Source organism: Camellia sinensis, chromosome 3 (genome assembly GCF_055761805.1).
Source record: "Camellia sinensis isolate YWXY chromosome 3, ASM5576180v1, whole genome shotgun sequence".
Taxonomy (NCBI): domain Eukaryota; kingdom Viridiplantae; phylum Streptophyta; class Magnoliopsida; order Ericales; family Theaceae; genus Camellia; species Camellia sinensis.
The window spans coordinates 40,678,888-40,700,153 of record NC_138963.1 but is presented as its reverse complement, the minus strand read 5'-3'; the positions used below and the strand labels follow the sequence as shown (position 1 = coordinate 40,700,153).

At 37.0% G+C, this 21,266-nt stretch overlaps 2 protein-coding genes across 3 annotated transcripts; both read right to left on the bottom strand.

The window, feature by feature from the left end:
• Nucleotides 1-4,850: 4,850 nt before the first annotated feature.
• Nucleotides 4,851-5,387, bottom strand: LOC145821448 (uncharacterized). Its single transcript, XM_082917969.1, has one exon. It carries the CDS (start codon nucleotides 5,385-5,387, stop codon nucleotides 4,851-4,853), a length of 537 nt encoding a protein of 178 aa, XP_082774095.1.
• Nucleotides 5,388-15,782: 10,395 nt separating this feature from the next.
• On the bottom strand, nucleotides 15,783-21,012 carry LOC114300858 (uncharacterized). Of its 2 annotated transcripts, none has more exons than XM_082919577.1 (6): nucleotides 20,862-21,012; nucleotides 20,209-20,262; nucleotides 17,572-19,336; nucleotides 17,364-17,500; nucleotides 17,209-17,284; nucleotides 15,783-17,111 (listed from the first exon to the last, which is right to left on the bottom strand). In XM_082919577.1, the coding sequence occupies exons 3-6, from the start codon at nucleotides 19,319-19,321 to the stop codon at nucleotides 16,015-16,017; spliced, it is 3,060 nt and encodes a 1,019-aa protein (XP_082775703.1). In that variant the 5' UTR covers nucleotides 19,322-19,336; nucleotides 20,209-20,262; nucleotides 20,862-21,012; the 3' UTR covers nucleotides 15,783-16,014. The 2 variants fall into 2 exon arrangements, with proteins under 2 accessions (XP_082775703.1, XP_082775704.1); XM_082919578.1 differs by having other exon boundaries at nucleotides 18,319-19,336.
• Between the last annotated feature and the right edge of the window lie 254 nt (nucleotides 21,013-21,266).

Sequence of the window (21,266 nt, the reverse complement as noted above, 5' to 3'; positions counted from 1 at the left end):
TTCCAAGTTTGAAATCTATTATGGCATCCATAGATAGTCCCAAGTCATGGGGGATGACATAAAAATGCGGGTCCATGACATACAAGTTTATGAGATCTCGTTAGCCACTTCATTGTGGTGATATGTGTTTAATCAGTATCCGGAACCGATTACTCTAGTCGGAAGACGTTCTGTGATGTGTTCTATGGGATGTACCATTATTATGTTCTGATATGAAAATGATTATGCTCTGGCCTGTTTTCTGCTTATAATATATTCGGATTTCGTTCACTAACCCCTTTACCTTAATGGTATTCACTGGGCTTTAGCTCACTGTGTGTATATATATATATATATATATATATGTAGGTGGGCATTCTGGAGTTCGAGCCTGAAGGCTTTTGTTCAGATCTGTGTTCTGTTGTCAACCAACCATTGTGCCTCATGTGGAGGTTCCCGAAGGGTCTTATGTTTAAGTTCCGTTGTTTCTGTACATATAAGACTTGGTAGTTTTGTTGGCTGTACTTAAGATACTTTAATGTGTGTGGGTATAATGTATGAATGACTATTGCATACTTATATAAAGTTTTAAATATTCTGTTCATATAAGTCAGCACAACTCATTGGACAACTATATTTATGTATTTGCTTCCTCTAGCCCCTTAATCTTGTTAATCTGTTCAGAGGCCTTCTGTAGTCCAAGGATTACTGGCCGGTTACGATGCTAAACCTATAGGGCCGAGTTTGGGTCATGACACTTACAAAACATAATTGTTTATAAAATCATTGTTAAATAATTATTAAAACATATCCATGGGTTTCAATTTGAGCAAATAGAGTTCGAAAAATAATCACCGTAATTAAAATAGTAATATAATTTATAAAACCCAATTTACGTAAAATAAATTATGATAACTCAAAACATACATAAAATATATTGTTAGGTTTTTATTCTTGGCAACCCCGTTTGACAAAACTCCTTTCAAGATGTATTTATTTTCGCACTTTTTATTTCAGTGAGGCTATGAGTTTATTAGATACGAATCCAAACCCGAATTGAACCATGCAGAGAAGTTTGTGATGTTAATGCTTTCAAGATTGCCACTTCGCTGATTATTACGGCCGAAGCAAAATGCAAAATTGCATTCAAAATTGCATGTCCGTCGTTGCTCGCTCGAGCCAAGGAGTTCTCGCTCGAGCGAAGGCTTTCTCGCTCGAGCCAAGGAATGCGCGCTCGAGCCAAGGATTGCGTCCATACAAAAACCTGAAAGAGTGTATTCCTCGCTCGAGCCAAGGATCCGTCGCTCGAGCCAAGGCACTAGTAGAAATCATGAAAAATACACTGCTCGCTCGAGCCAGAAAAGCTTCGCTCGAGCGAACCTCAGAATCCGGATTTCTCAAGAAGTTTGTTTTCTTCCCAATCTTGGATTACTTTTGGTTCTCTATAAATACTTGGTTTTCTCCCAAAACTAGGTAATTGATTGAAGTCCTCCAGATCTTCTTTTTGGTTCTTAAAGTTTATATCTGGGGATATTTTGTTTGTTTTCTTTGATGTTTTTATTGAGTCTTCAACTCATGATTTAAAGAGAGTACATCAAAGGTTTGTTTGTTATACACAAAAGAGAGAGTTATTCTTCAGTTGTGGATTCTGAAGAATTCGAGCCTGAAGCTTTGGTGGAATCCGGAGTGGCTCATCAGAAAGACAATTCCGTGGTGAAGATGGGGTTGGAAGAGGCACATAGAGGTTGGTTCAATTAGGCGTTGTGGATTCGCTAGGTAATTGAGAGTATACCTGTGTAATTCCTTTAAATCTTCTTAGTGGATTGTTCTTGTGGCTGTTGCCCGTGGTTTTTTGATCACAGTTGGAGGTGTCCAATTGTGATTTTTTCCACGTTAAATCGTTGTGTCTCTTTGTCTTGATTGTTTGATTGGGATTGTTATATTCTGCTTAAAATTGATACATAATCACAAATCAACATCTAGGGTATTTCTAGATTTTTCATATATTATGGTGAGTCAAGGTATAATATAACTCACCTTAATATTAATTCTTACTATTTCCCTCCTATTTATGCTGGCTTCTCGAGACTATTTTCTTCCTCCTTTCTGTCTCTTTTTTTTTTTCCTTTTTTTCCCCTCGTTTCTTTACTCAATTCGCAGCCCCCCACCCTCTTATATACACAAGCCCCTGGGTGATGAATCACCCAGTCATGAATCCTCAAATTGGTGACTCTGTAACGCCCTCAAAATAATACCCAAATCAATCATTTATAAGATTCCAAAATCATAAAAGAGATATTATATTTCTATTCATCAGAGTATTTTCTACAAAAGATATTACATGTTGACAACAAAAGTAAATACCCTACAGGTTTACAACTTTCCAAGTCAACACTTGGTTACAACAAAAGAGGGTTAGAAGCCTTTTTACAGTTAAAGCCCTCGGCTTGGAAATAAAACAAGTAATACAGAAAAGTAACAACAAAAGGAAGTCTGCAGCTCTTAAACTATCCAAGCTAGATCCTTGGAAGCGGCATATCACCTGAACCTAAAAATGATGTCCCATATAGGGTAAGCCAAAGCCCAGTAGAGATACGCTAAACATAATATGAGAAATAACTAAAACATTAGCATTCGATAAATGTTTAACAGTTCGAAATTATCTCAACCCCCTTTTCAATAATCGATCAACATAGATTTCCATACATCCATTTATATTTACAACCGTGTTTCAATTCATTCCCATTCATTTGTCTCAATCAAATCAACAACATAGTACGTTATGCATCCAAACAATTTAAAATGAGACTATAACTCATATTATCAACATTTCTATCATCAACAATTTCAAATGAGACTACAATTCATCAACATCATTCAGATGTATATAAGGTTTCGGGACTTTCACCCTGGATACTCCGGCCTACTTAATTATCAATGGAGTCCATCCCCTATCTCCTCCCAAACAATGGAGTACATCCCCTATCTCCTTCCAAACCATGGAGTACATCTCATATCTCCTCCCAAACAAAGATACATATGCAATGTATTTAAACACTTTATCATATACAATGATCATTTAATGGACAGATTCAATGTGTTATTCCAACCGTTATATTCAATGACATATTCCAGGTGATTACTTTCAATTTACCTAATCATCATGCAGTGTCTACAACAATCAAGACTATCTTCCACCGATAGCCCAAAACAATTATTTATAAACAAATAATAAATTTATCAAACAGATAAATTATCAACATTTTCATATGTGAGTGATTAATCAATCCAACTACACCATTTAATCCCAATTCCATCCAATTTCATGATTTTCAAATCAATTTCATATTCCCACAATTACCAAATTAATTATACAAGTTAATCAACTACATTTATTTAGGGCACTTTTCCCCATTTTCTCATCTTTAGCCATAAGGCTCAATTTCCTCAATTTTATACCAATAATCCCATTTTCCAAGGTCTCACATAGACATGGAGCTCAACAATTGAAAACCCCCTTTCTATAATTTCAACTTCAAACCCTAACCTTTCAAAATCTCTATATTTCACCATTTATACAAAATGACTAAAATTTATGTTAAAACTCATAAAGACGAGTAGTTTATCTCTACCTCAATGAAGAAACTCAAAGGAGATGATGAAGAAAACTCAAGATGCTCCAAATCCAAGAATTTTCGGATCAAAATGTAGCCCACGCGATACTCCACCCTTTTTATAAAGGAAGTATGGTAGAAACCCTCTAGATCAAGTGTTTTGGTAGAGAGAAGAAATGTGTAGAGAGAGAGAGAGTAACGAATCTAGGGTTTGGAGAGAAATGGAAATAAAAAAGTGATGTATAAACCTGCTGCTGCGAACTGATATATATAGGGCTCGCTCGAGCGAAGAAGTGGTTGCTCGAGCGACCGGACACAAAAGAACCTCGCTCGAGCGAACAATGCAAAGCTTCAGGTCTGCAACCCAGAAGTACGCTCGAGCGCAAGAGTCCTCGCTCGAGCGAAAAAACCCAAAACATAGAGCTCGCTCGCTCGAGCGACAAAACCCTTGCTCGAGTAAAGAATACCAACCTTCAGGTCCAATCTAGACGCAGACGCACACTCGAGCGCAAGAGTTCTCGCTCGAGCCAAGAGACACACCACTCAAAGCTCGCTCGAGTGAAGGAACCCTGGCTCGAGCGAAGGAACTAAAACACAAAGCTCGCTCGAGCGATAAAAGCCTCACTTGAGCGAAGAAACCAAAATCTGGACAACAACCATTTGTTTTGAATCACACCCAACCTGTTCCAAACTTACCCAACACATCCCAAAACTCAAATACAAAGGATTTCAAGGACGGAAACAAGATATAGACAACAACAACCATGACGGAGCCCAAGTCCAGAACAAAATAAATGACGGGGAAAACTGGGATCACTATAGACTCACTCCCCCTAATAGCTAGATGGCACAGGTGGTGCAATTTACAAATCTACTTAAGTAATTGCTTTTAGCCTTATCAATTGTTGTTGGCCTTATCATATTTAGTATGCTTATTATTAGTATTACTATTTCCTATTATTATTATGATTATTATTATTATTATTATTATTATTCTTGTTCCATATATTTATTTTATTATTATTGTTATTATTTATTTATTTATTTTTTAATAATATATTATCAACTACAACCATAATTATATATAGCTATAATTATTTATGTGGTATCTAATTAAACATTCAGGGTGCCACATTTCTTCCTTCCTAAATAGAAGTTTGTCCCCAAATTTAACGTACCTTAATTTTAGAAGAGGTGTGGGTATTTGGCTCGCATTTGAATTTCCATTTCAAACGTAGCTTCTTCGATACGATGATTTCACCATAAGACTTTTACCAGAGGTATAGTCTTGTTTTTGAGAACTTGATCACGATAATCGAGAATCTGCACTGGTTGCTCTTCATAAGAGAGGTCCTCTTGGACTTCCAAGTTCTCATAGTCGACGACATATTCTGGATCTCGAAGGTACCGTTGGAGCATCGAAACTTGAAACACGTTGTGAACATTGGACAGTTCAGGCGGGCGATATACTACATGACCAATCCTTTCCAATATCTCAAATGGCCCGATGTAACGTGGGTTTAACTTTCCTCGCTTTCCAAATCGAATAACTCCTCTTGTTGGTGAGATATTGAGGAACACATGATCCCCTACTTGAAATTCCAAGTCCCGTCTCTGTGTATCTGCATAACTTTTCTGGCTGCTCTGGGCAGTGCGAATTCGCTGCTGGATAAGTTGGATTTTATCACTTATGATTTGCACGATCTCGGGGCCTAACAGTTTCCTATCCCCAACTTCCGTCCAGCATAGAGGTGATCGATATCTCATTCCATACAGAGCTTCGTACGGTGTCATTTCAATGCTTGCTTGATAGTTGTTGTTATAGGCGAATTCCACTAAAGGTACGTGTTCATCCTAGTTACCTTTGAGGTCCAACGCGAATACGTGTAACATGTCTTCCAATGTCTTGATTGTTCTTTTGGATTGTTCTTTCGAATTGCCCATCAGTTTGCGGGTGATAAGCAGTGCTAAACTTCAGTGTAGTCCCCAAAGCCTCCTACAATTTGTTTTAAAAATGAAACATGAAGCAGGGGTCTCGGTCAAACACAATTGAAACTGGGGTACCATGCAAACGAATAATTTTCTTGATGTATAAGGTGGCAAACTTATCAAGGGAGTACATGATTTTGATTGGCAGAAAATGCGCCGACTTCGTTAATCGGTCTACTATAACCCATATTGCATCATTCTTCGAAAATGACTATGGTAGCCCGACCACGAAGTCCATAGTAATGTGCTCTCATTTGCATTCAGGAATATGGAGTGATTGCAGTATTCTTGCAGGTCTCTAATGTTCTGCTTTAACACGCTAACAATGCAGACATTTGGAGACATGGCTTGCTATGTCTCTTTTTATTCCTGTCCACTAGTAATGTTCCTTCAGATCATGGTACCTCTTTGTGTTGCTAGGCTGGACTGCAAACCTTGAGCTATGAGCTTCCACCAATATTTTCTTCTTGAGTTTCAAAATGTTAGGTACGCAAATTCGATTTTGAAATTTTAGTATTCCATTGCTTATAGTGAAATCAGGATCAGACGTCATTTGCTTCTCGTACTTTTTTTTCAAAAGTTTATCTTCACATTGGCACACTTTAATTTCTTCAGTCAATGTAGGTTCCACAGTTATGTTGGCGAGCAGTCCATTGATCTTGCGAGAAATGAGAGTACATACCAAACTTTTGGCCGTCTTTCAGCTCAGTGCGTTTGCCACCACGTTCGCTTTGCCTGGATGGTGATGGATCTCTACATCATAGTCTTTCATAAATTCTAGCCACCGTTGTTGCCTCATATTCAATTCTTTCTGTGTAAACAGATATTTAAGACTCTTGTGATCAGTGTAAATCTCACAGGTTGCACCGTAGAGATAGTGACGCCAAATTTTGAGAGCGAAAATCACTGCGGCCAATTCAAGATCATGGGTTGGGTAGTTTTTCTCATGAGTTTTTAGTTGGTGTGAGGCATAAGTAATGAATTTTCCATTTTGCATAAGAACACAACCCAAACCATTGTATGAGGTATTACTATAAATTACGATCCCACATGCTCCTGTAGGGAGTGCTAGTATAGGAGTTGACACAAGTCGACTTTTTAATTATTGGAAGCAACGCTCATGTTTGTTAGTCCATTCAAAGGGTGTGTTCTTCTGAGTTAGCTGGGTCAAAGGTGATGCTATTTTCGAAAAATCTTGCACGAAACGTCAGTAATAGCCAACTAAACCCAAGAAACTTCAAATTTCTGACACATTAGTAGATCGTGGCCAATCTACGATTGCTGCGACTTTTTGAGGGTCAACCGAGATATCATCTTTATTAATGACGTGACTGAGGATGTGTACACTAGTAATCTAGAATTCGCATTTCTTCAACTTGGCATAAAGTTTGTGATCACGTAGTGTTTCTAGAACTGTTCGCAAGTGCTTATCGTGGTTTTCTGGTGACTTGGAGTATATGAGAATGTCGTCAATGAAAACGATGACGAACTCATCAAGATAAGGTTTGAACACTCGGTTTATGAGGTCTATAAAGGCTGCTGGGGCATTTGTGACGCCAAATGGCATGACGAGGAACTCGTAGTGCACGTAACGGGTTCTGAAGGCAGTCCTTTCGATGCTTTCCATTTTGACTTTTAGTTGATAATAGCCAGAACGCAAGTTAATTTTTAAGAATACTTGGGCGCCTTGTAGTTGATCAAACAAGTCATCGATTCGTGGCAGGGGGTATCGATTCTTGATGGTGACTTCGTTCAGCTCCTAGTAATCAACGCATAACCTCATCGTGCCATCTTTTTTCTTTACGAATAGTACTGAAGCTTCCCAGGGTGGGGTACTAGATCGAATGAAACCTTTGTCCAGAAGTTCTTGGAGTTAAGTCTTCAGTTCTTTCAATTCCGTCATTGACATGCGGTAAGGGGCTTTTGATACTGGTTGGGTACCAAGTTGAGTTTCAATGATGAATTTGATTTTCCGGTTAACCGGGGTACCAGGTAGATCTTTAAGGAAGATATCTGAGAATTCTCAAACCACGGGGATTGCATCAATGGTGAGGACTTCTTTTTGTGTATCGATCACATAATAAATATAACTACAACAACCTTTTTTTAGAAGTCGCTGAGCAATCATGGAGGATATAATACAGGAAGGGTTGGAAACTCCAGTCCCATCAAAGGCAAGGGAGACCTTTTTAGCTTTATAATCAATAGAGGCGTGGTTAGCAGCCAGTCAATCCATTCCTAAGATCACATCAAAGTTCCCAATGCGGAGGGAAATTAAGTCTATGTATAAGGCTTTGCCTTTTAAGGATATAATACATGATTTGTACACATCAGTACTACAAGCAGACTTACCAAAAGGAAAAGACATAGACAATATACATCCTAAGGGTTCGAATGTTGATGCCAACTTAGCAGTAAAGTGTGGTGCAACAAAAGAATGAGTTGACCCAGAGTCAATGAGGACGTAAGCATGACCATAGATAGAAAGTATACCTGACACAACGTTTTCAGTAACTTTTGGTTTTCCAGGTACCAAGGTAAAAGCCCTTCCTTGATGTTTTTGGTCCTTTCTCTCTCCTCCAGGCCCTGCGGGTTTTCTGACTGGGCCAGAGGAGCTGGCTGTAGGATTGGTCAGCTTTGAACAATCCCTCAGCAAGTGGCCAACTTGACTGCATTTAAAACATGCTCCCGTGTCTCGATGGCATTGTCCCCAATGAGCCCTTCCACGCGCGGGGCAAGTTGGAATAGTGCCAACTTGGGGGTTAGTAGGACCTTGATTGCCTGAATTGGCTGTGCCCGTATTTACCCTCTTGGGAGGTGCAACACCGGATCTTCTGTTGTCTCTTTCCCAAAATCGTTTCTTTTGGCTTGGTTCCCCGGAACGCGAGGCTTTAATCCCTTTTTCTGCAATGTACGCTCAGTCTACCACTTCCACATAGGTTGGTAGTTTTAAAACCTCAAGCCTATGTTTGATTTCAGCGTCCAATCTTGCTTCGAATTTTCTTACTTTTCGAGCTTCGGCAGGGATGACATATGTCGCAAACCGAGCGAGTTGTGTAAACTTGCTCTCGTATTCGACCACTATCATCGTTCCTTACTTTAGATGTATGAATTACGACGCATTTTGTTTCCGCAACGAATCTGGGAAGTATTTTGCATGAAATATTTCCAAGAATCTTGCCCAAGTTACACTTTCTTCTTTCTCTAGGGTGAGAAGCCACAATTCCTGTGCATTATCTTTGAAAGTGAAAGTGGCGAAAGCTACCTTCTGTCTTTTGGTGCAAAGTAAAATGCGAAAAATCTTTTCTATGTCTTTAACCCAAGTGTCCACTACCATTGGGTCTAGACCGCTGGTACATGTGGTGGGTTTCAGATGCTGGAACTGTTTAATGGTAACCGGCTCTTCTCGCCGTTCCGGCATCCCATTATTGATGTTGGTCTGCAAGGCTTGCAAAAAGTTAGTAACTACTCTTTCCATAATTCTTTCCATCAATTTGGTGCCACTGACTGATGACTCACTTTCGTTATCGTTATTGGCGATTCTACAAAGTAATAAACGAGGTATTACATTCATAACGCAACATACATATATATTGCATATCTTAACTGCCAACTTTACTATTTTTGTAGATATAATATTACATCTTTGTTCCAAAATCCAAAATTATGTTAGTGTCTCATCCTTGTAATACAAAACAAAAGAGGAATCAAAACCGATCATGGTTAGCTTACAAAAAACATTCTTCCAAAATCTAGAATGGTGGATCAAATGGGTCAACAACCACGAAAAGTAGCATTGCATGAAAAGCTCAAATTCTCATCATAACTGGACCACACCAAAACACATCTACGCTGCCTAGACTGTGAAAATGGGGATGGGCTGTATTTATCCCAAAAATGCTTTTTCAACAATCTAGTCGGGTGTCTCGATATATGACAAGTCATTACTAAAGTCAACATTTTGAATATTAATAATCTCCAGTGGGTTAGAGACATTGGTGAAAATATAGTCCTCAGGGTACACATTTCCCCTTCTTGCAACAAAATCTGGGGGCAAAGGGCCAATGATATAGTGCGGGCAATCATATCTTGGGGCAATGCCGAGGACACAAGTGGGTCCGAGAAAGCGTCCGCGCATATAGGCACAGCTCTGCCACCATAGTAAGTATGAGACATCAGTAGGATCGGTCTGTATATATATTAGCCGACCTATCAATTGGGCAAAGCCTGGGTGTAGTCTCCTTACGATATCCTCCGAATCTCTCTATCCTTCCGGTGAAGCGGGGGCTAGGTGCTCTGCTAAAATATCTTCCAAATTGATAGCTTCAAGCTCCTCCCAAAATGTCTCATCAAGGTTAAGTTTGAACATTCCTACAGCACCAGAATAACCGTGAGATTTTACATAAAAGGACCAACGTCGCAGATAAATATTTATTATTTTATTATGTAGTCATTTTATTTTTTTAGCTGTATCTAGCCATATCGTTTTATTTATAACTTTTTGAACTTTCTGATCAAATTAAAATAGGTTTTTTTTTTTTTTAAAAAAAAAAACCATTGCTCTAATACCACTTGTCACAACCCAACCCCAAGGGCTTAGGGCTAGAATTGCAACTTGCTAATTAATTTTAAGGTCAATAAATTAAATGGCGTAGGCAGAGGCAAAATGGAAGTAAGAAAATAATTAAACAGAAAATTTACTTCATTTGACTATTTTGATAAAAGAAAGTACATCTATAAGGCTTTTATTTATTTATTTTTATTATGCAGTGACTGGCCCTTAGTAAAAATAATAAAAAGGAAGAAAAGGAAAAAAAAAAACAAAATAACAGATCAGCATCAATTCTTGTTCAAGTTCCACTACATGAGGTTACGGGTCTGAGAGGGTAATTTTTGGTGAAAATTGGGCCGAGCTGTGAGATGACTTTGTGGCCCAAAGTAAGAAGGACTGGGTAAAAAGGCCGCAATGTTACTCCGGCCTAAGAGAGATAAAGTTATTCCGGCCCAAGATGATCTAAAGTTACTCCGGCCCAAGATGATCTAAAGTTACTCCGGTCCGGAGGCAACTTGGAGTTAGGCCGGTCTCAGAGTTAGTCCGGTCATGACTTATTCTGGATAGATCGGTCAGAGCCTTGCTACTCGGTAGCTCGGTCTGAACACACCATGGGTTGTACATGAGAAAACCGAGATAAGGAGGAGTAAAAAGATGATCCGAACTAAGGATAGTTCGACCTACTCTGTGGCTCAGCATAGCCAGTATTACTTCGGTCGTGTTGTAGTTCGGCCATGGTAATAGTCATCTCACTTGGTTTAAGCAGTGAGGGGGGTGTTGAAGGATAAGCATTATCTTTCAGGAGTATGAATCCTCGGAGGACTTTGCATGGAGAAGTATGAGTCCTACTAGGATTGTGCCACATGAAACTTATAAAAGCTCACAAACATCACCTTGGAGGAGGTAACACACAACTTTGCTTTCTGAATACTCAGAGCTTTGTCTATTTGTCAAGTTTGCTGACTTAGGCATCGGAGGGGTTTCCGGCACACACCCGCCGGCTAGCTCACGTTTTTGTTTTCAGGTGATAAAGCGACGTCGTACGGAGGAGCGTAGACTTAGTCAACAGGATTATACGAGAAGGTGTATTTCTTTCCCGTACAGGGTCTTTCTTACATTTCGTCACCTGAAAGGGTAACAACTATAAGCACACAACAGAGTGAGAAATATTACTCCAAGAGTATATAAAACAACCATGAATAGTTAGTTAAGCCAAAACATTTATATAACTTAATTTGAATAAACAAATTAGTTAAGTGGCAGAAACTGAAATACATAAATTATGTAAATAAATAATCATAACCACGGTACAGAACAGAACAGAATAGATGTCACATGAGTGACAGTCATAACAGACGTCAATGGATCTATGACAAACAGAGGACCACAAAGTAGCAAAACAGAGGCCAATGGTGATTTAAGTCCCTCAGGGCATGAGACTCCTATGGTGGTACTTACAAAACATAATTGTTTATAAAATCATTGTTAAATAATTATTAAAACATATCCATGGGTCTCAATTTGAGCAAATAGAGTTCAGAAAATTATCAATGTAATTAAAATAGTAATCTAATTTACAAAACCCAATTTGCGTAAACTCAAAACATACGTAAAATATATTATGCTGACTCAAGATATAATATAACTCACCTCAATATTAATTCCTACTATTTCCCTCCTATTTATGCTGACTTCTCGAGACTATTTTCTTCCGCCTTTCTGTCTCTTTTTTTTTCTTTCTTTTTTTTCCCTTGTTCCTTTACTCAATTCGCAGTCCCCTACCCCCTTATATACAGAAGCCCCTAGGTGATGAATCACCTAGTCATGATTCCTCAAATTGGTGACTCACTCCCCCTAATAGCTAAATGGCACAGGTGGCGCAACACCCTTCTCTCCTGGAGAGATTTACAAATATATTTAAGTAATTGCTAATTAATTGCTTTTGGCCTTATCTATTGATGTTGGCCTTATCATATTTAGTATGCTTATTATTAGTATTACTATTTCCTACTATTATTATCATTATTATTCTTATTCTATATATTTATTTTATTATTATTGTTATTATTATTTATTTATTTATTTTTTAATAATATATTATCACATACAACTATAATTATATATAGCTATAATTATTTATGTGGTATTTAATTAAACATTCAGGGTGTCACATGGCCTTCCCCAGTAGAGAGTCAAGTTCGACTCCTAGAGGACACAAAATTTTGGGTAATTTTCAGTGATTCTCTGCAAAGACTTCGCATTGTACTCCGATCAAAACTTGGCCCTGTTAGAGATGGTCGATGAGCTCCACTAGTGCCTTAATAGTGGGTTCTTTCCTTTGGATTGGGTTAAATCAGGCTGGCAACCATGGGACAATCGACTACCCCGAGGCCTGGGCCCATAAATGATGACATCTCAGAACATTTATACGTATAAAATTGATAGACAACCTAATCTAAATTTTACAATTTTTCCACCATGATATAATAACATGACCGAGTTTATAAGAATTCAAAAGTTCACACACAATCACTGTAATTAAACTTAAATTGTGAGTTTTGGTATTTTTCACATTATTTATTTATTTTTTCATTAAATTACAAAAAAAAAAACCCCCAATGTTTAGCGTGTTTTGCAATTTAAACCCCAAGGTTTTAATTTTAACAATTAAAACCCTAGAGTTTCTTCCGTGTTACAATTTAAGCCCCCCGTCTATCTCTATTTCATGAAGTAACGGAGAAAGCCATTTTTGGCACCAAAACTAACCCAAAACGACGCTGTTTTTTATTAGCCCCATATAAAAGGCTCTAAATCTTTGATTTCATTGATTAGGGCTGAACTTTGCCCCAATTTCTTCGATTTCGTCGATTAGGGCAAAGGGGTTATTGTGATTTCAAAGAAAATCTAGAGCAGCATTTGAAGTACTGGTGCATAATGTTATTTGGAGTGTTGGAAAGTGATTTATACGAATTTTTTTGTTTCTTTGTTCTTGTAATTTGCGTATGAAGTTTTCTTTTTTTGTTTTTTTGATTTTGTGAATAAAGTAATGGCAAACTCTATATTTGTATCTTACTTTATTGCATGGGTATGTGTGTGTGTTGCTTACTTTATTGTCTTTTTTATATGAAATTTTTTATCTCCATTGATGGACTACTACATTGACTGAGTGGTTGGCTGACAGTGTGGTTGGTCCCATGCTACTTGTTCATTCCACTGATTTTTCATGCATTTTTTTCGTTAAGGTGGTTCTTTTGTTATATCTTGTCCCATGTATTATTTATGATATATTTGTTTTTTTGTGAATGCAACAATGGATGATATAAATATGAAATTGGTTTTACATTGTAAACACCCCATTTTTGACCGTCCTCAAGACTTGGACGTCACCGTTTGAACACTCGGTGATTATCCTTGTTTGTGTTCGTCTTGAGTTCCCGGAGGTCTCGGCTACGCGCCTTGCCTTAGGATCTCTCGACTCGACTGTTTTGTGTTTGTTCTTGCACCAAACACTTGTGTTTTTGCTTTGGAGGGCAGGGAATGCCTTGTTGGCCATCTCCACACTCCACCGGCCATGGCTTGAGGCCACCGGCTGTGTCTTGTTGCCATCGGCCAAATGTTTGACCGACCGGCACTCTAGATGGTCGACCGGCCATCTATTTTGGTCAAATTTCATTTTTGACCAGCCGACCACTGTTCATCTGCTTTTGCAGATATTTTTATGCCAACTGTGCTAGCTGGCATACACTTTGTTCCCCTCCATACATGTGTATGGAGGGATCTCCCTCTTGACTAGCTTACTTGAGAAGCTTTGCAAGAGGGAAGCTCTATAAGAGGAGGCCTCTTCTCCCTCCATTAAGGTTACAAAAAAAGCCAGAGGAGTTCTGATATTAGGGTTAGGTCATAGTGTCTCTATCCTATCTTTATATTTCTCCCTCTCTTTTACCTTGTGTGTGTTTTGTCTTACTTTTGTGCACAAACACCTAGTTCTACACCTTCTCTTGGTTGCTAAGGGGCCAGAGGGTTGTTCTTGGTGTTCTTGACTGGTTTTAAGCTTTGAGGACCATCTGGAGCATCATTCTTGAAGAAGGTCAACAAGGGTAAGAACTTACCCCTTTTTACCCCATATTTGCATAGTCTTTTTGCCTATCTTGCGACTGTTTTTAGACTTTGTGTATAACATATAAAAGCCTTGTTTTTGCCTGCTCTAAATAGTTGTTTAAGGGTGTTTTAAGCTTTGGGGTTGTTTGACCCCTCTTAAGCCTTGTTAGGCTCTATTTTTGTGCCATTTTGGTGAGCTCCAGGACCACCTTGTTTGGCCCTTCTCACCACTGAAATCTTGAGGGATTTCAGTGGTGAGGATGGTGGTTTAGGGTCCTAAGAAGGAGAGGGTCACCCCCTCTCCTTGTTGTCCTTGAAAAGGGTCATTTTTGCCTCATGTGTGAGCACCTAGTTTAGGTCCATGTTGGCCATGCCTTAACTGTTATTTGGTAATAATTTTCCATATATTACCTCTGTTTCATGTTGGTTTAGACACACCTTGCATGCCTTGCATACATGTCTTGTAATGCCATCATTTTGCCTTAACATGTACTTAGCATGTAGATTACCATGCTCGCTTGTTTTGGCCAAGCTTTGTGAAGCTTTTAGGCTTGTTTTGCCATGCTTAAGGTCTGATGTAGGTTGTCTTAGCCATGCTTGCCATGCTTCGTATAGCCCCTTTGCATTTTAGCTTGTTGGCTTTAAGTGTATGAACCATGAGCATGCATTACTTGCATCATTTTTAGTGGTTTAGCACCACTTATCATGTCATTTCAGTCCACTTAACATGCTCGCATGCTTGCATTTAATGCTCCTTTGATGCTTTAAGAGGTTGTGTTGTACACTCCATGTTTAAGCACTTGTGCATGCCTCCATGTGTAGATCATTTAGATGCCATCTAAGTGGTTTTTGGGGCTCGCCTTAACATGATTTGGGACTGATTTGATTCATTTTGATCATTTGCTTCATATGTCACATGATCATGATTTAAGCCCTTTGGCTTGTCTTGGATTTTGGGTTTTATTTGCATGCCATGTCTATCTTGTCTGCTTGGTTTGGCACCATTCTTAACATGATTTTCAAAGCTTAATGTGCATGCTATATGTCCATGTTTGCATCCTCTTAAGTGTGCTTGAGAGTTGCTCTTCAATGCCTAAGTGTTGGTCCTTGTGTGCATGCATGCTTACATGCAAGGTTCTGAAAAGCGGTTGCGGTCGCCGTAACGGTGGCGGTGGAGCGGTTGCGGTTGCGGGGTGTAAAGGCCGCAGCGTAACGGTTGCGGTTACCGGAACTGTGAATTTTTTTATTTTTCGCACAATTTACAAAAAACTTACCGATATGCATATTTTTTTTTTAGAATCATATTTATTGGGTTTTAAAATAAATTTAGATAATTTTTTCATAATTTTTAAGTATGATCCAATATATTTCATATTTTTAAATCACTATAAAATAATTTTTTTTACATTTTATTTCAATAATTAATGACTTTATATGTCATAAATCCATGTTACACTTGTGGCAAAAATTTCTTTTATTGGACTTAGATGTATAAAATTATTTTTAATTATTATACTTGTGGAAGCATATGTGTATTTTAACTCAAATAGTTTTAAAAAAATATACATTCTTAATGGAAGAACTTGACAAAGTACATAACATCATAGCATAAATCACAAATAATAGAGAGTACATTTTACATAATGTTACTACTAAAATTACATAATGTCACCACCAGAATGAGTGACGTGGTGCATCTTGGGATTCAGATTGTTGAGCTTGATTGTTGCTGCTACCTTCACCCCACCAAAATGAGTGACGTGGTGCATCTTGGGAATCAGATTATTGAGCTTCATTACTACTACCTTCACCCCATCCAGTAGGAAATATATAAGTAAATGTGCTCATCATGTCATCCCTTTCTGTTTCGTGCATTGGGAGAGAAAATGGATACCTTGGCTGAAAAGGATCAACATACTCTTGTTGGGCTTGTTGATAATTTGGCAAACCGTATCCTGGAGGACCACGTTGTTGAGGGGGCCAAGGATAATTTTGTTGAGGTGGGTAAGGATAGCTCTGGCTATCACTGCTATAGGATGGGTAAGGATGATATGGATAACTATGACTACTATCAGATGAATCAAGCTGTTGTTCTCTACTTCTTATTCTTCTTTCATCCCTACGTGTATCACTACCACGAAACCTCCTAGGTAGTTGGGGTAAAGGTGCAACAGGTTCTCCAATATCATAATGTTCCCCAACATCACATAATCCAAATCCTCTAATAAAATCTTCACTTCCTGCACCAAAACTAGTACCATCACCGCCATCACCACCATTGTCGCCGCCACCACCACCACCGTCACCGTGAGAAGTGCCTTCACCATCACCATCATCACCTCCTCCATCAGATGGTGTTAAACCACCACTATTATCACTTTGAGTTGGAGTAGGAGTTGAGCTTTGAGAAGTGCGTCGAGCTTGATATCTATGGGTGCCACCACCATCGTTTCCATCGCTGCCATCGCCGCCATCGCCATTGCTGTCGTTGCCACCACCACCATCATCATCTGAGACCAAATCTAGCCATTCAGAATTATCCACACCATCTAGCAAAGGATTTTCCCTTTCTTCTATCCATGGACTTATTGGATCATCTTCTTCAAATATATAATCCAAGTTAATAGGATTAAAACTCCTATCAATCTCCTCTTGGCTGCTTCTTTTAACGTGTCTCAATTTTAATCTCATATTGTAGGTGATGAAGACTAATCTTTGGATTTTCTTATATTTCAATCTATTCCTCGTCTTCGTATGGATGAGACTAAAAGTACTCCAATTACGTTCACAGTGAGATGATGTGGTGGTTTGACTTAATACTTTCACAGCTATTTTTTGAAGTTCAGGAGCACAACTGCCATGAATAATCCACCACTCAGCTGCACAAAATTATATTACATTAGACATAAGTCAAAATATGATAAAAAATTATTTAAGTATTTATATAGTGTAAATTTGTAATTTTGAAAATAAAACCTGGATTTGATTGTTTCCATGCTCTTTGTGCTAAAGGAGTACCAAAAGTTTCCTGTTTATCTCGAAACAGCAACAACTACAATTTGGACAATCATTACAAGTAACATTTGCAAAAGTAGATTATTACTATTAAAATTTAAATAATTGGTACGTACTTGATTTGTTGCTTTCACTTGAGCATCCATATTAGGCTCCAGTCTGGTAATTACTTTTTTAAGTCCATCCATCACTTCTCTTATCATTTCATTGGATGAGGTAACACCATATTGGAATTGAGGATTTAAAAAATATCCTTCAAAAATAAGAAGACAATTAATAATTGTAAATAAATATACATTTTATAATTGAAATCGTAACACTTACCAGCCGCATGCAAATCTTGATGCAATTGAAAAGACCATCGAGTATCAATAATTTTCCAATACTCGGTGTAGTAGCGACAATCTCTTTTAATTGCCAACTTTGCTCTATCTATAGCTTCATATATGAAACCCATTGTTGGCTTCTCATCTCCATCAACCAATCTCAATACTCTGACTAGGGGCTCATGAACTTTACAAAGCTCTGTTGCTTTCTGCCAAAACTCCTTTCCCAAAATAATTTTTTTCACATTGTAAGGCTGCCCAGTCTTTGCCTTCCCCCATCTAGAATTCTTCCACTCATCACTATTAAACATAGCTCTCAATTGTTGTTTATATCTAACAATACTCTCAATGGCAATAAAATTTGTAGCAAATCGAGTGATGGCAGGTCGAATCAATTCTCTACCTCCAGTGAATTTTCTCATTAAATCCAACACCCATCCACTATTATAAATGAAATTGGTGATGGTTTTACCATCTTCAATCACCTTTGCTACACTTTTCTTATTGGCTATGTCTTTTAGCATGAGATCGATACAATGTGCTGAACAAGCTGTCCAATATAAATGTTTCCTTTTTCTCATTAACATTTTACCGGCTGCTTTCAGTGCAGGTTCATTATCAGTTACCACTTGAACAACGTATTGTTCTCTAATTTCATCAACAACTTTATCTAACAACCCAAAATAATATTCAGCAGTCCTACTAACAATATTAGAGGCATCAATTGATTTGTGAAATATAGTACCTCTATTGCAGTACACTAAGAAGTTGATGATGTGTTGCCGAGTTAGACTGCTCCAACCATCACACATGATGGATACACCTCTCTCTGCCCAAATTCCCTTGAATGATCCTATCCATTCTGTCATTTCATCATGCTCCATGCCCAAATATACTTCAGAAACTTCATAAGCACTAGGACCCTTTACTCCTGGCCCTACTTCAGCAGCAACATCAAGCATGGGTTGTGTATACTCTGAATCAACTGCATTGAATGGAATACGATTATAGAGTATAAACTTGGACACTGCCCGTCCCAATCTCTCTTTTAGCTTCTGTAAATTCATTGTGGAGATTTTTCGCTGTTTTGTACTCTTGCTTTTTTGGAGTTCTACATCCATTGCCCTCAACCTTGCTTCAGGAGCATTGGGCTTAATCCAATTACGTCCACTCCCACCAGTTTCACGCACAGATTGTGATCGACGAAAAACATTAGCAATACCTGACCCTTTTGGCATTCTTTGAGCACTACCCCCTACACCAGAACTACCACCTGCATCGTATTGTGATCCATGATCTGCAACACCTCGTCTAAATTGTTGCCTTTCCTCCCATTGTTGTTGTGAACGAATACTTGCTTGTCTAGCCCTGGTCATCTCTGGATCAGAGTCAGAGTCATCATCTCGAAGATCTACAAAATCTCCCTCTTCATTTTCATCATAGAGATCATCTCCCCTAATATGTGCTTCCAATTCAGCTTTTCTCTTTTGTTTGTCTACTTTACTCATTTTCTTATTTTGTAAATGTTTCATCATTTCTTGCATCACGTCTCTACTAACATTAGGACAAGAACGCACTTGTCCTGTTTGATGTGCTAAATGTTGTTTGAAACGCGTAATCCCACCTTTAATGTGCTGTCCACAAAATTTGCAAATAATATGATGTCTAGTGCCTTCAACTTGAGTTCCAAATTTCCAACCAATATCATCACTTGGGGGTTCATCATTGGCACCCTTTTGTCGCGGCATTTTTGAATATGAATTCTGCATCATTAATACATTTTTTAAATTTATTTTTAAATGAAATGATTGTGAAAAAATATTTAAAATTAAATACTAAATAAAATAATTATAAAAAAATGTAACCACTATTTATACATTTGGATTTTATATGCCAATGTAATCATATAAAAATTTAAAAATAAATTATAAAAATATTTTTAAAAAAAGAAAATTTTGCCATAAAATTTGTTGTCACAACAAATTTTGTCATTAAAAAAAAAAATTTGTTATCACAACACATTACAATAAAAAAATAAAAAAATATTTATAATTAAATGTTAAATGAAATGATTATTAAAAAAAATTCAACTACTATTTATACATTTGGATTTTACATGCTAATGTAATTAGGAATAAAGACATTTTTCATGGCATTGATTGAGCTATTGTTTTTATTTTTATTTTTTTTTATTTTAGAGAAAGACATTTTTTAAAAAAATAAATAAATTTGTGCTATCAAAATTGTTGTCACAACACATAACAATAACAAATTTTTTTTAAAAAAAATTTCAAATTAAATACTAAATAAAATAGTTATAAAAAATATAACCACTATTTACACATTTCAATTTTACATGCTAATATAATCATATAAAAATTAAAAAATAAATTACAAAGAATTTTTTTTGAGGTATTGATTTTTTTTTCCTTTTGAAAAGATATTTTAAAAAAAATAGCGACTTCAATATTGTTGTCACAACACATCACAATAACAAAATAAAAATATTTATAATCAAATATTAAATGAAATGATTATAAAAAAAATTGCAACAACTATTTATACATGTGGAGTTTACATGCTAATGTAATCATATAAAAATTAAAAAATAAATTATAAAAAAGAAAATTCTTACATAGTTGTTTTTTGGGCTTCAATCACTTGAGTATTTGTTATCTTTTTGAATAACCTGCAAGAAAAAAAAATTCAATAAAAACTGACATATATAAAATGTATTAATTTAATTATAGGTGTTATGATTTTTAGATATTATAAAAAAAAATCAATCACTAATTATTATATATAAAATACTAAAAATAAATACATAGCTCTAGATATATATATATTTAAAAAAAATCAATCACTAATTATTATATAAAAATACTAAAAATAAATGCATAACTTTAAATATATCACATAAATTTTGTAAGTTTTACAAAATTTAAAATCTGAAAATCATTGTAAAAATAAAATTAATAAAAAAAAATTACTAGACACAGTTGTGTCTTTCCAGGAAGCTCCACACACAAAAAAAAAAAAAAAAACAAATGTTATATTATATTATATAATTTATATACCTTCCCTTCCCAAGGTATATCTTCCCCACGAAGCCACAAACAAAAATAATATAAAAAAACAAAACAAAGGCAGCACTTTTGGAGGAGGAGATGATTCGGTCCAGGAGCAAACACAAAAAAAAAAAAAAAAAAAAAAAAAAGAAGAAGATCAGAGATGAATTCGGTACAGGAGCAAACAAAACAAAATAAAAAAAGAAGATCAGAGATGAACCTGTGGCAGCCGGAGAAGATCAGAGTTTTGTGTTGAAGATCAAAGGGGCAGCCGGAGAGTCACAAAACAGAGGCACGTTTATCTCCTCCCTCTTCTCTCTTCTCTCTCTCTATTTCTCACTCGTATCATCCGTATTTCAGATCTGAAAATTTGTGGATTGATACAGCTCACCTCGAAATGGTTCATGTGCTGTAAAGCAAAGAATTTGAACCCGTGATTGAGCCTCTGAATAATAAAGGTACCACATCTTTTGGTTTTTTGTTTTTTTCTTTTGTTTGAACCAACATATGCATCATCCGTATTTGTTTTGTTTTTTTTTTGAAAATAATCAGCGAAAAAAAGCCCTGTAACGGGTGTAACGGGCCGTTACGGCCGTTACGCCACCGTTACGACCGCTATGTCGGC

Excerpts from the sequence above, each read along its gene's own strand:
- LOC145821448 (XM_082917969.1), bottom strand. The coding sequence starts at position 5,387 with ATGACACCGTACGAAGCTCTGTATGGAATGAGATATCGATCACCTCTA.
- LOC114300858 (XM_082919577.1), bottom strand. The coding sequence starts at position 19,321 with ATGCCGCGACAAAAGGGTGCCAATGATGAACCCCCAAGTGATGATATT. Across the intron at positions 17,501-17,571 it reads TCAAGATTTGCATGCGGCTG|GATATTTTTTAAATCCTCAA; the intron begins GTAAGTGTTACG and ends TTATTTTTGAAG. Across the intron at positions 17,112-17,208 it reads ATGGAAACAATCAAATCCAG|CTGAGTGGTGGATTATTCAT; the intron begins GTTTTATTTTCA and ends AATTTTGTGCAG.